Genomic DNA, 15719 nt, shown 5'->3' on the forward strand with positions numbered 1-15719 from the left:
GCAAGAAGCAGCTCCTCCTTTCCACTGGGCCTGGGTCTGTCACTGTGAATTATTCTAAACACACAACTTATTCTTTCTAAAGAAGGAACCTATCCAACACTGACTATAGCCAAAAAAAAACAACAAAAACCTAACATCAGTGCTATCTGTTGACCTTTTTCACATGGGAAGCGCTTGCTTCCACAATTCCTGCACTGCCCTCAAATTTCCTATGGCAGTTCCAAGTGCGGTCCAGCCCTATACTGAGGGAGTGGACATTGCATCCCCATAAAGCATCCTGATGCTCTTGCATTCATGATGCTGAATAGGAGGTCTGTGTTCTCTAAGTGGAGCATTATATCTCTGATGAAGCACTGACATTTAGACTAGGAACAGAATGTGTTTCTTATCTTTGCTTGTGTTCTCGCTCAACTTGGGAAGGCGGCAGTCACCACAGTGCCATCAACTGGAGTAAACTGTTCTAAACTTAATGGAAATGCCAACTCACAAACATATTTCTTCAATGTTTCAAATTTAATGAGTAAGACTAAGAATCAACACGGTACTAAAGACTATTGACATTATTCCAATGCTCTGATTTCTAATCACTCATAAATCTCATTTTAGCGTGTTATAATATATAAAATGTTGCCATAATGTGGACATTTCTTCAGTGGTTTTAAAGACAGATCTTTGAATCCTATAAGCACTTAAACAGCATGAATTAACTTCCCTAATCAGTCTTATAGGATTCAAATACAGGGATACACCAACTTCTAAATAATAAGAAAACACTTTCCTAGAATTACTACAGGAAATAAATGAAGGCTGCAGAAGACTACCTTACACAATGACTAACAGAGCAATCCAAGCCCCTTAGCCACTGGGCTAGAGAGGAGAGATATGAAAAGATGTGTCCTACACAGCTCCATGAGGCTCTGCAACCATGCCACTCCAAACTGCACCTGCCTGAACTGGAGTGGGGCAGAAACATCTGCTGTTGGTATTCCCACTTGCAGTAGCCACAGTACGTTGTATGCGCCCAAAACAGAGCATATGAGGACTAGAGAAGAAGCAGACTTGGGCTGGTTCCCCTCAGCCAGTCCAGCTACTAGCAGGTTCTGAGTTTGAGCTGGAGCAGGCATAGCAAGAAAACAGTATTCTCTTGCCACCCAACTTTTCTACTCTGATTCATGGCACTGACAGGGGCTCCAGCTACAGCAAGGGCTCTGCCACTTCATAAAGTCCAGTGCTGCACACATAGTGCATACATAGTTCAGATGCAATTTGAATTTTAAGCTGCTGCCATGCTATCCATAGATATGATTACCATGTTTCATAAGCCTTTACTAAAGACAGGACCAGGCATTATGTCAAATTAACAAGGCTTACTCAAATTTATACAAAGCACATCACAAGAAGATCCTTTTGCTTGTGTTGAAGTCACAGACACTGACTTTTTCCAATCGATTTGTGCCCACATGGCTAGTTTTGTCAAAGCTTCCAGCTTGTGATTGGACACACCCTGGTTCAGTCCGTGGGTTTTCAGGACACAACAGTAGCAATCTGGACATACAATGAGACACCTACAAAGCTGGCTTAACACATGGAAATGCACAGAAAAGGATAGTTCCTGTTGTCCTTATCATGACAGGGAAATGAAGTTCACAGACACTGACAGAGCAGTAGGAACAGATGGGGGTGGGGAGTAAATGTAAGCTGGCATTACACACTTCCCTACATATTATGTGGCCATTAGCGCCATATAACCATCTTCTTTATGTTAAAAATCATAAAACCGGAAGGTCAAAATTCTGAAAGTCCAGCATATCTATACATATCAGCCCCTACTCTATACAATTCAGTCCATAAGGAGCATCTGCTATTCTGACCTCACCTTCTTCTGCTACTGGCCACAGATTCTCAGACTCTGCAGTATCTCTTTAATTAATCACCCTGCCCCCAGCTTCTCAGCATACTGAGCTTGAAAAATGAGGACTCCTAAAATTGTAGGGTTGAGTCCTCCAGGCTAAGCCCATACCACATAGAAGACACCTTGTCCCTAAAGCATCTCAACACCTGTTCAAGCAGTAAATTATCTCCCCTAGAGTGTCTGCAATCCCTCTCAATTTTATTTTTTTCTTATATCTATTCTGTCCACACACACACACACACACACACACACAATTTCATGATGCTGCAATCATTCTTTTCACTCATCAGCAAGAGCACATTAACCTTGAAAGATTCTACATGGCCCTGTGCCTTTTCTGCTCTTAATTCTCATTGTTCCATCATTTCTCCAAAAAACATGGGCTCAATAAATAATACTACTTAATTATAATTATTATTTTAACTTACATTTTAGCTTAAAATGAATACAAATAACATTAAATAACAGGAGCAGAAAATGTCTAAAATAGCACAGGGTAAATAAAACAAACCGGAGTCAAATGTTTGCTAGATTAAAGGTAATTTTACTGCTGTTATATATTCTGGGTAATCTTTAAGTACAGCCCTGCAAAGAGTACATTGCAGTAGCTGAGCTGAATAAACAATTGGGGTGTGTATAATAACTGCCAGATTCTTGTTATATTCATCGTAATATTCATCATTTCCTCTCTTTTTCACAAATTAGTTGCTTAATTGTTTATTGTAATGTATTTCCAGGTATGGAAATCAAAATGCCAAGATTGCCTTTCCCTCCATCTTTCTCTCTTGAGATAATACCAAGATTACCTTTTCTCTCTCTCTCTCTTTGGGGATTATCACCCTGCATTTCTACCCCCTCCCTTATTAAGATAGGCTTCATATTAGCTTTCTGGGATCACATCAGTTTTCCATGAGTTCTTTCTTATACTCAATGGCATATGGCTCCAAGATAACCATCTTTAATTATTACAGCCATTTCTCAGTCACGTCTGAACTATTGCACTGCGAAAACCAATGGCAAGCAGCTTGACCAACAACGTCTGCTCCCCGTTACAACTACGTTTACAGTTCTATGTCTTCCAAACACAATGATTCACAATGATCCTATACTGAGGGAGAAGCAAACAATGACATTCCAAAACCAAGATGCTGCTTAAAATGCAGGCATTGAAACAATCACATGGTTCAATCTCTTGCTTAAATATGTCACAGTTGCTCACAAACTGAGCAACGCACAAACATCTGAGGGTTTGGAGGCTGGCTAATTGCAAAGTACTTTAGGAGAATTAGATAAAATTCACTGAAGCCTAAAGTAATTATTCTCAACACTTGGTCACTATTCTATTTTCACTTAAACAAAATACTCCTCTCAGACGCACAAAGCAGATGATCTGAGGAGATAGTTTTCTCTCCTTTCATACACATGACGCACCCTGGACCAATCTGGCCGGCTAGAACCAGCAGGTGGAACAATATGTTATGTACAAAGAAAGTGACATCTTGTAGCCCCTCCAGTGTAACTATTTTAGATTGTGGCATTAATAAATATTTTATTGCACCATGGCTGTTTATCCCAGTAGGTATATTAACCATTATAATAACTATAATAACTATTTTAGTCAGTATATAGGTAACAAAACTCTTGGATACCTCTGCCTTGTGAAAATGTATTCCTGTAATGCACAATAGCATAAATGCACTGCTGTGGCATTTTTAGGTACAATAGCCATTCTTATATCTGCAGGACTGCATGCAACGTAATATCAAAGGGATGGGGTTTTGGTTGTAGCAAGAGGGGAAACTAGAAGCACCAAAGTATCAAACCTGTTTTGGTAGTACACATTGTAATACTGTACAATATACTCACCGAATATATTGACCCAACTGTATGGCCCAATTGAGCTATTTCATGCCTTTCCCGAAATTATACAACTAGTGCACTGTGAGCACATTGGCAAGCCTTTAGGACCTGAGAGACCCTAGTTCTTCAAAGACCCAGGTGTAACTTTTAAAATGCCAGTAATTACTAGCTGCACTGTAAATCAACCTATCTGAAAGAGAAACATGAAATGAGTGGCTAAGTTTATTGTACCAGCCTATCAGGTTTTAAAGTATTCAGTCAGGGCCAGCCACCTGGAAGGCCACTGGTGGGTCACATCCTATGTTAATTCTCTCCTGGTGGGCTCGCTCAGTGGCACTGTTCCTCTGGGTGACCATCATTTCAGTTGCTCACACTGCCTCAGATAAAGCATTGCTCTGAGGCATTGTTGGAAATTAAAAATAGCAACCACCTGGCCCTCCACTGCTGAGCACCAGAACATAAAATTTAAAAGCTGATCAGCGCCATGAGTTGATGGCAGGACTGAGTTCTTCACACTATGTTATCAAAATACAACAATAAGGGGCTGTAACACTCAAACTTTTTGCCTTTGTACCCTTTGCAAACAGTATCATTTTGTAACTAATCTCACTTAGAAAGTGTGGACCTCCCAACTCCCCAGAACTTGCGTACTAGGAATCCCTTGAAAATGTGTGGTTCACCTATTTGGACTATGTGGTCATGGACCTCCTTTCCCCAGCCGATGTACTCATCTCTCCTGACCTCTGCCTATTCTCTTTCCTATGGCTTAAAGATGGGGAAAAACAAACACCTCAATCTCCCAATGCCCTGTTGTATGCTATACTACCCTGAACCCAGAAACACCATAAGATGGAAGGCCAGGCAAAAGCCAATGCACAATTTGGCTTAAGTGTCCTTTAAATGTTTGGGTATTTAAACATGCACCCCTAATGAAATGCTGTTATACTTTCCTTCATTTCCCTCCTTTGCATAACTCTTGCAGAATGAAGATTTAATGCAAGGCTTGTGATTCTATTTCATTGTATTTGCTTATTCAGATTTACAGCTAGCCCTTTCATATGCTGCTCTTTATTATTCTACCGCTTCTCCTTCACCCAGGAGGATATGGTCCCACTTAAAGCTTGCATTGTGTTTAGATTGGTGGAAATGACATACATTGGCCACCCCCCTTGAACTAACCCTTGGAGACGGGGTTGTCTGGTGAAGTAAATGAGGTCCAGAAAGCTAGTCAAGCAAAGCATAGTGTTAACAGCTACTGCCTGATTTGAAGAAACCTAGTGTTGTGGAAAAAAATATTTGAGGGAAGCTGTCCAGAGGGCAATTAAAACCAAAAGTAACAAAGCAATGCTACTCAATTCAGAAGGTAGACCAAGAGTGGAAGTTTAGTACTCACTTTATAAGCAAACTGGTCAATTGGCAAAATACTGATTCAAGGAAACTTGCTAAAATGGTGCATAAGCAATTATTTAAAAATAATAATAATAATACACAAACTGTTCCTAGAAACATTAATACTTAAATTTAGCCTACAAAACAAAGCATTCAAATTTTGGGACCCAACCCTAACAAGTGACAGGGGAGTGGAAGGGGGTGGCCAAGATAATGACAAACAATTAATTTATTATCCAGCCCAAATTATTTTTTGAGAGAGCCCACATCCTTGGGCATATTAATACAATGCAAACTTGACTTGCTAAATATTTTTTTAAAAAATTAAGAGTAGGCCAATATTATTCCCATATAAGCACTTGGATTCTGGAATGCCATTTTGTGGTTAATGTAGCAATAGCACATGTTAGCCTCTAGGGATAGTGTGATAAGTAGGTCTAATCCCAGGAAAGGAGACTGCGTAACTTATTTTTATCATAGGAAATAGAACTGCAACATTGGATTTGTTTTTGTTTTTTACAAAATGTAGCTACTCCATTTGTTCATTATACAATAAATATTTTATGGTTCTTTAATAATACTAGGAGAAAAGAATGTTGTGTAGATGCGTTCCTGGAAACTCTATTAATATTTTCCAGACGTTAAGGAAACTATGGAATTTCCAAACACTTTAATAGAAAGAAGAGTTATTTTCTATGGCACTGATGTACTCAGCATTTCAGCTTGCAGCCAAGGATTTGAGCACACATTTTCCTTTACAATGTATATTGTTTCTTTGCAAAAGCATAAAAGTTCTACATAACAAGGGGCCACCAATGCAGCTCCTGCTGCATCCATCAGTGCCTCCTATGGTGCCCACTCAAGGTCACAGGTAAGTGTCCCCTCAAAACTCCACAACGCATAAGGGAATATTTGTTCTTCCTCCTCAGTTCCTGACTCAGTCTCTTCCATATTGAATATGCCTGCACTGGGTGCCAGGACAGGAACCCCAGCCCCCAATCTGTTCTGAAAGGTGTGTAGAATTTCGATCTGTGAGCATGGCAGTGGCTGGTATGGGTGCCTTTTTCTTTTGATGGGTTGGCTGGTGGGTGAGACATGGGCTGATATGATTTAAGGCAGCTTCATAGGTTCCTATGAGAAGCTGCTCAAACCAAGGGAACTGATTCCATTGGCAATTCCTTCTGATTATACGTTTTTAGATCAAGATGCCAGGAATTTTTATTGCTATGCCTACGAAGACATCAACACACCTAGAAATTTATTGCCAAAGTTTCCTTCATTTTGTGTTCTTTGCATTCTTGAGAGAAGCGTCAGCTCCCAGGCTCAAGGTCCTTTCTATCAAACTTATGCTAGGGTTACTGATAATGGTAATTTTAAGAGATCTGATACAAAAGCAAGGAGTTGTTTTGTCAGTGTATTTGGATACAACTTTAATTACTCCTCTGGGAATTCATTTTGATGACAAAAGAACGGAATATATTAGAGCAGGCAAGTTAAGCTGGGTTTAAACTGAGAAATAGATCCATGTATGTCAACAATGAAGTTGTAAGCTTAGAATTAATAATGAAAATGAAAAGATCACTTAATCATTACAGTTCTTTAACACTACCTTTTCTGTTTAAGGACCACCCTAATCTAATTGCAGCTGTCCTTAAAACCTGTGTTATAGGAAAGTGGAATCCTGCTTTATACTAGGACTATCTGGTCTATCTAGCTCAGCACTGTCTGCCCTTACTGGCAAAAGGTCTCTGGGATTTTAGGCAAGAGACACTCGCAGAGATTGGGTGTTTAACCTGAGACCCTCTGCATGCAAAGGAGCACTTCCACAAGAATCTGCCCTACTCGTGATCTTTGGTTCCTAATCATATGGGGAGCCTCCTCCATGAGTAGAAAAGGAACCCTGCTACAGAAATCCCATCAGCATCCAGGAAAGCCAGCACCAGGTGTATGGTGACAGGCTAAAGGTGAGCCCCAGAAGACTTTTTCTACTTGGCTATCATCATTCTTATTTGGCTAGATTCTGAGCCATAAATGCCCAGGGTGAGTTACGACAATATAAAAACACAAGATTAAAATCAGTACAAACAATTTACATTCTGAAGAATAGAGCGGGTCCTAAAAATACATAGGCGGTATGCAATTAAGTTTTACTCAGAGTAGACACATTCTGGGTAAACCTTAGTTGTGGATCACCCTATGTATCTTGGGTGTCAAAGGCCAGGGTAAAGGGCATCTTCAGCATATGGCAGACTCTATACAATGGAAGTGTCATACATGCCTCTGTGAGATGGAATTCTATAGCTTAGGAGCTGCCATAGACAATGCCCTCTGTCCCAGATGTGCCAGTTTGGGAGGTCGAAGGCAGGTGGCAATGTCACATGTGTGATGTCCTGGCATCTTGTACACAACATCAGGATGTCGGGAGGAGCCTAGGGCAGAGTTGAACATGGCAGCCGTGTGGCTTCAACGGCCAGTGGCTCCTCCTCCACCTCCTCTTGGTGCCACCACCAGCAGGAGGCTGTGGAGGGGAAGGAACCAGACACTGGAGCCAAGCCACAGTCAGCTCTTTGACTCACCTCTGTGCCTTCTGAACATGGAGGAGGGGGTGCTGGCCCCCAGCCTGAAAGTATAGGAGAGGTCCAAAGGGGCATGGTCCCCAAGAGCTGGCACCCCTGCCCTCTCATAAGCCACCAACCCCTCCAAACTTTGTAGGCAGATGGAAATACTAAGATGGCTACCTTTGTCAATCTTAACTCCCAAGAGGGTCTTATAGGGAAGGAGGTGATCTTTCAGATTTTGGGGTCTGAAGGGGACTTAAGAAGAGTAGGAAATTGGTTTCCATACAGATAGGATCATTTTTGTGCAAGTACAGATTTATGTGCATTATACATGTATGGCCCTTTAATTTGGGACAAACAAAGGTAAATAGCTCTTCCCTTTTGCCTAGGTATGAAACTCAACCTAAATCAAACATTACACACTAAGGCAGTGCACAGAAAAGTGGAGTCACCATGTTTTAACTTTTTATCAAAAAATTTCCGTCAGCTGGATCAGGACATATCCTCACAGAACAATCCTATACATTTCTTCAGAATTAATTCCTATTAAGTTCAATGGAGTTTACTCACTGGGTGCAGGATTTCAGCCTAAATTTATTAAAACGTATACACACTACCAAAGAAAGATAATTCTCCATACTTCAAATACCTTTGGCAGGTCTGCTTTCTTTCATCTCTGTTGTATGGAACACATATTATCAAGTTTCTAAAAATACAGAGGCTTATCTTTTGGAAAGATATATTACAACATCATGTAAATTCTACTCAAGTTTACAACAGATGACTGTGAGATGCATCGCTGAACATTTGCTGCATTTTCCCCCTTGGGCTACACAGCTTCTTACAAAGCATAGCAGCTCTTTCATTGCTGTATCCCCAAGGATACCTAAGGACTAAGATATTTTTCACAGGAGCTACTCTTGTAGTAAGGTATTAAAAAGTGAGAGAAAGAGAAGGACAGACAGCATGATAATATTTCCATAGAAGTAATTTTTCAATGCGGGGGGGGGGGTGTTGCACGTGCATGTTTGCTCCCATTTTTTAAATGAAACTGGTTTCAAAATAATTTGTTTTGAGGAAACTACTTCCAAGTGGGAAGATTAATTTTAAGACCTGGGGGTTCAAATCCTATGCATTCTGTCCTTGGAAAAGTAGGACTTACTTCTGAGTAAAAATGCATAGGGTTGCAGCTCAGAAAACCTTTAGAAAGCCTGGCCAAAAAGCTGGGTGTGGCTGTGTATTTTATGTTGCCCTCCATCGCTTTCACATTAGCAGCAGGGTATTGCAAGTATCTGGTTGCTACAGGCATCTGGGAAAAGGAAACTCAGGGTGGTTGTTGTTGGTTTTTGTAGTTTCGCACCTTTCATTTGAATGAAAGAGAGAAATCTCAGCTAAAGGTAGTTAAAGGATATAAATCCCAATTCACACATCCACAAGAAATAAAGCCAGTGCCATGTCCACCTGCACTATTCCTCTTGCCACAATCAAACAGTTTAATCTTTTTTTAAAGGAGGAATAGCATGCAATGAAACCAATGCAGCAAGGCATAACAAAGTCAATAGTAATTCAACAAAACAGGCAGCTGTGTGCTTTTTAAAAAAGCCCTTCAGTCACTGTCCATTCGGATTAACATTAGGTTTGTCTACCATTTCAAGACACTCCGAAAAAGAATAACCAAAGCATTTCCTTATCGCCAAAGTACCTAGATATCAGCAGTGGGTAACACATTCCTACTACAACCTTCACACCCTAGACATGTAGCTTCTACATACCACAATGCCTTAGTGACTAAGACACTACTACTTCTTAATGTTTTCAGAATATTAAGCAAACAATAACAGGCAATATGGTCTTCCACAGAGTAAACACAGAAAAGGTGATCCATACACCTTCATTCTTAAGACTTCAGAGGACTACTACTGTCTTATTGCTCCACACACACAACACATATACACATATTGCTGTGTCCGTTTACATTACCTTCTTGGGTCTTTTCTTCCTCTGATTACTTCCATTATACTTCTCTCCACCATCACTCTTCTGAGCTGCTTCCTCATTCATCATTTTGAATAGTCTTCAATGCAAAGAGCGTTGCCATTAAACCCTCTCAAACACACAGAGCATTAGCAAATGTGTCACTTGCTGGAGAGGAGGAGGGGTGTGTGAGCAGGGAGGGGGAGGGTAGGACGGAGGAAAGAAGACGCAGGCACAGAGAGGGTGAGCGCGATGATGTTGCTATGGCAGCAGCTACCACAACTGTTTATCTGACTGCATTGTTAAATCTGATTTAACCAATTATCACAGAATCTTGGCTCTTTAACTGTAGAAAAACCCTTAAGCAGAATGCACAGAATCCGGAATAGAATTTAGGAAACAAGTACAATGACCTAGTTAGTATAAACACACACACACACACACACACACGTTTTTTAGGATCAACCCTATACTTTTGACTGTGGATTGTTTTAACTGATGTTATTCTTGCATTTTTGTATTGATGTAGCTTGCCCTGAGACCTGAGAGTGAAGGATGGGTGGGAAATTTATTTTTATTAATTATTGTTATTGTTATTACTATTATTATAGATGCTCAGATATCAGATATATATATCTGCTACACACACACACCTATCTGTATTATCTGCTCAGGAGTGCCTTCTTACAAATCTGTGAAATTTTAATTAGGTCACTGTGCCAACTTCTGTAATTCCTGAAAAATATAATACATAAGGATTTGCTTTGTCTTCCTCCCATTTACTGACTGGTAAAATTATTAGGCAATTTCCCCCAGTGTCACAGTGAAATACAGATTTTACTAAAATTAGTGCAAAATGTGGATAATTATTTTGCTTTGGGCTTCCAAGTCCTTTAGAAAGCAGACATTTCACAATTATAAGCTCTTCCTTTCCTCAAAGGAAAACAAATGACTATGGAAAACAGACCTTCCATTTTTCTCTGATTATTACTAGTTTATTGTTTTCATTAGAAAGTTTAATTAAAGCACGCACTGCACACAATAAACAAAACAAGATGAGTGATTCCCTAAATGCTGCAATCTGACCCAATGCATATAGAAAAACCAGGACTGAAAAGTCCCCTTCTGTTGGAAGGCCTTTCCTTCAAGGAAGGTACACACCATTAGAACCTACGGATCTAACCTCCATGTATTTGCACAGTTTGATACAGGAACTTCTTCTATACAAGGGAATTCTGAGGTGCAGATTGTGCTCCCATATTTGCAATAACTTTCCCATTGATTTCAGTGGTGAAACCAGTTGGGAAACCCAGTTGACCAAGAGTTCCATCTGTGTAGATGTCCAATGATGCGAAGTCATCTCTCTCTCTGTCTCTAACGCACAAACACACACAGCATTTACAAGTCACTTTCTTCCACTGCTTTTCCCACTCGAGCAGGTGTGGGGATGTCTTCACACAATGATTTATTTTCCCATGTTAAACTCTTAGTGACTGACACTTTCATTTATGCATGCACCATCAGCAGCACATGCGCAAAAGCTTCCTGAACTGTTTACACCACAATGGAATCATGCCTTGCGTTTTCAAATTGTATGGAAGCTGGTTTGAGAAACAGCACATCCAAGAGAAGTATTTATCGAAAAGCTACAAGGTACGGAAGGCACTGCATTTCCTCAGGGGTAACCTGTCAGGGGCCACAGACCTGTACTAGGTAGGTATGGAGTAAAGTCACACCTTATTTCTCTCCCCCCATCACTCACATGAAATCAGACTGTGATTGCAGACTAGCCACTCCTATTCTAGAATGTAATTATTTAGAGACAATTGGGTGGACAAAAACCAAATAAAGAATGTCATTCAGAAGGTTCTGTCCACTTCATGGTATCCATAACCGTCATGTGATTAATGTGATTTCTACAGAAAGTATTCCAGAGCAAGGATTGGCAAATATGTATCTTTGAAAGCAAAAACTAACTGAAACTGAAACTGTTATGGACCCCAATGCACATTGTTCAGAAAAGTCCATTGAACCTTCTGTGAGGCTTTCCAGGCAACTAAAGTGGGAGAACAGGGCCAGAAAAGTTTCCCTCCATGAACTTCTTAAATTAACATTATATTATAACGGTATTATAATGGTATTATAAGGAAGTCCTGGCATTTACTATTTATTTTTGTTGTGTGTGGTTGACAATATCGCCTTTGGAAAAACCAAGCATATTCCTTGACAATTCATAAAAGGACTAAAGTCTAAAAATCATATTCTGACAAACATTAAATGTACAGAGTAATATTTGTACATATGGAAACCCACTGAAGTACATCACACTAATTAGCCTTAACTGCTGTTTCTTGTTTTACAAAAGCCAATGCATTAATCTCCATCAACAGCTTTATTTCTATGATACCATAAAGCAGCAAAGTCGAGGAAAATAGAAAACCAGACATTTAATGGCTGAGCTACACCTATGGGATTACAAGAATGGTCAACTCTGCAGCCTTATTCAGCCCAGGTAACCTAAAATAAAACTGAAAGATGATGTATGACTCAATTATCTCTCATTTGTCTTCAGCTGCCAGTCTGCCTGAGATTATAACAGTCAGCAGATGGCTCTGAGGCCCCAAGTGGGAAAGATTTGGTGGTCCCAGTGTTTGTTAAGGCAAAAGGAATTTTAAAAGAATATTACTACAATTAATTTGCCGATTTCAGTTTGTGGACTGCTGTCCACGTCTCTGAGTGCAAAGCATTTCCTGGCAAATTGCTGTACAAGCTGTCACACTTCATGCATGGGAGGCCGTTGGAAACCACAGGGTACGGAGATCAAGCTGTTAACTTGCTAATGGCACAATTCTCCATTGCTTTTACTCATCAGACTCCTATCATCTTCTAGTAATATGTCAGGACACTGCACAACTACAGAATGGGAGATCAATGCATTTTCATCAAGTGAAACAGAGCAAAAGCTCTTGTCGCAGTTAATTTTCATCACTTGATTTTTAATTCATCTGATTTTTTCTTCTTTTTGTGCATGTAAATATTTCCATTTCTTTCTCTCCCTCCCTCCCTTATTCATTCTCTCTCTGTCTGTCTGTCTCTCTCTCTCTCTCTCTCACACACACACATATATATACACACACATACACACTGTTTCCCAGTGTTTTTATTCTAGAAAAAGAGGTGTCAGAACCAGTGCTTTTTTCTAGGGTGACACAGGGGTACGCATTGCCATAAATATTTTGTGAATCTAAGTTTGGCCTCATTAAGGGGCAGTATTTCAATATGAGTAGGAAAATGAGAGTACCCCTAAACATTTTTTTAAAAGAATAAAAGCACTAGTCAGAACTCACCATGAATGCCTCCCTTGTTCTCTTTTAATGGCAATGGCACCCACCTGAGAGGTGCCAGAACTGAGTTCCCCTGGAAAAAAAAAAAGCCCTGTTCCCCAGGTTGTTTGTCTTTGCTTCGAGACTTGGAACTTTGATTCAAGACTTAGAACATAAGAACAGCTGTGATGCATCAGGTCAAAGGCCCATCCTAGTTGCCCAACCAGATGCCTGTGGGAAACATACAAGCAGGACCTGAGTGTCGCAGCACTTTCCCCTCTTGTAATTCCCAGAAAATGATATTTAGAGGCACAGTGCCTCCAACTGTGGGGGATAGGAAAGAGCCATCATGGCTAGTAGCCATTATTGATAGCTTTCTCCTCCACGAATTTGGTCTAGTTCTTATTTAAAGCAACCAAAGTTGGTGGCAATTCACTTGAGGTGAATTAAAATTTTCAGGAATCTATATTTTAATTCAAACTTTGTTCATTAACGCTCCACACTACAGGATTGAAGTAGATCAGATGAAAAACAGCTGCCATGATAGGATGCTGCACATGCAGTCAGATGCAGAAGCAACTGTTTTATTGATTTTGCTTGAAGGACACACTTATCTCTATTTTCATCTATGCTTGTGAATCACAATCCAACACAGGATTAAGATGATGTTTATATATCTCATAAACCAAAGACAAACCCAAGGAACTTACGATCCAGAACAATTAAATTAAACAAATTAAATCAGCAAATGTGACACCTTAATGAAAGGCACATCTGGTCCAATTGTGTTGTTGTTGTTTAGTCGTTTAGTCATGTCCGACTCTTCGTGACCCCATGGACCAGAGGACGCCAGGCACTCCTGTCTTCCACTGCCTCCCGCAGTTTGGTCAGACTCATGTTTGTGGCTTCAACAACATTGTCCAACCATCTCGTCCTCTGTCGTCCCCTTCTCCTTGTGCCCTCCATCTTTCCCAACATCAGGGTCTTTTCCAGGGAGTCTTCTCTTCTCATGAGGTGGCCAAAGTATTGGAGCCTCAGCTTCACGATCTGTCCTTCCAGTGAGCACTCAGGGCTGATTTCCTTAAGAATGGATGCGTTTGATCTTCTTGCAGTCCATGGGACTCTCAAGAGTCTCCTCCAGCACCATAATTCAAAAGCATCAATTCTTCGGCGATCAGCCTTCTTTATGGTCCAGCTCTCACTTCTGGTCCAATACTGGATTATAAATAGTAAAATGATTTCCATCTCTCATTGAGGCTGCAATCATAAACTCCCTTACCTGGGAGTAAGCCTCATTGCACCCAGTGGGGCTTACTTTCCAAGTAGACATATACAGGATTGCACCATTAGTTTTGAATATTTTCTCCAAAATAACAATATTTCTTACTTATCAGTACAATTATTTGAAGCAATACAGATGGTGTTGGTGGAGATGTGTTACACAAATGAACTATTTATATGCCTATTAATCAGTTTATGCTTGAATAATGTATTTTTCAACTTGCCTGCCTGGCCTGCCTTTAGGTTAAATTGATTCCCTTAGTCATCAATATGAACTATCCACTGATTCTGACTTTGTAATTAAATAGGCACACAACCACATGGAAAATATTGCATGGCTATTTCATCTACCAAGTGAGGCTTTATGCAAATTTGGCTTATTTCATATTTTATTGAAATGTCATTACTTAAACTTTAGAAGGAACATTATGAAAATATCAGACTTCTGATCACTGCTCCATTGAACCCAGACTACAATAGTTTTGTGTTCTGTTCTTTTAGGTGTCAGACTGCTGCTGTGATAGATGCTATCATGAAAAGAGCAGACTCTTATGAATAAATGTAAATTTCACATCCTCAAAATTCACATAGCTACAATTTTGTTAATCACTTTGCACTGGATATTGGAAAGAATTCTCATCATATTAACTAATTCTTTTCCAGCTAATGAATTGTCTAGAATTATGGTCATCTGGGACTTCCATGAACTTCTCTTACCAAGAGAGCTCTGCTGGTTGCTTTGAACCAAACCCTGAGGCTGCAGCTGCCCAGGACTGATAAGAAAACAACAATTGAATAGTGCAAATCATGGAATGCCAGAGACCAACTTCATTTTATCAGCAAATTAATCAAATAATCAGGCTGGGAGGAGAGTAAGCAGGATAAGACACTTATTTTTAATTGCATCTTCAAGAAAATGGTGATTTAGATTATTTTGCTCCCAAAGGGGAGAAGCCCAAAGTGAGACTGTAAGGATCTAGGAAATCAGTACTTCTACAAGCTATTATGTAAGAATCCCAGGAGCAATGCCCATGCTTTCAACAAGTACATTACAGGAAGAGTCAGTAATTGAGACAGATAGGTAGGCAGGAATAATGCACAGTACACTACACCACTGCTCTTGTTGAAGCTCCTTTACAGTAGAAGCTGTGCGAAAAGAAAGCTTGAGGAACAGTGAATCAAAAGTCAGATATTGCTATCTGGTCTTTTAAAACCAGCTGGATTCCCTTATAATGTAAGGAGGAGTCCTGTGCTTTTCACAGTAGTCAACAATATACAGTGGTAAAAAAAGAAAAAGAAAAAGAAACAATATACAGTGGTACCTCAGGTTAACAACTTAATTCGTTCTGGAGATCCGTTCTTAACCTGAAGCTGTTCTTAACCTGAGGTACCACTTTAGTTAATGGGGCCTCCTGCTGCCGT

The 15719-nt window shown here is 40.0% G+C and overlaps 1 protein-coding gene across 8 annotated transcripts in view; it reads right to left on the reverse strand.

Annotated features, from left to right (window-relative positions):
* Positions 1 to 15719, reverse strand: part of ANK2 (ankyrin 2) — a gene marked incomplete at its 3' end in the record, with an annotated part of 313486 nt that overhangs the window by 192373 nt on the left and 105394 nt on the right. For 2 of the 8 annotated variants that reach the window (XM_081020257.1, XM_081020255.1), the window contains exon 1: positions 9700 to 9896. The exons of 2 other annotated variants lie outside the window; for them this stretch is intronic. In XM_081020257.1, coding sequence (XP_080876383.1) covers positions 9700 to 9783 — 84 coding nt within the window. In that variant the 5' untranslated portion in view covers positions 9784 to 9896. Of the gene's footprint in view, positions 1 to 9699; positions 9897 to 15719 lie in introns of those variants that run through there. 4 more of the 8 variants (XM_081020235.1, XM_081020251.1, XM_081020245.1 and 1 more) reach the window with 2 other exon arrangements.

Source organism: Podarcis pityusensis (genome assembly GCF_964106645.2).
Source record: "Podarcis pityusensis genome assembly, chromosome: 9".
Taxonomy (NCBI): domain Eukaryota; kingdom Metazoa; phylum Chordata; class Lepidosauria; order Squamata; family Lacertidae; genus Podarcis; species Podarcis pityusensis.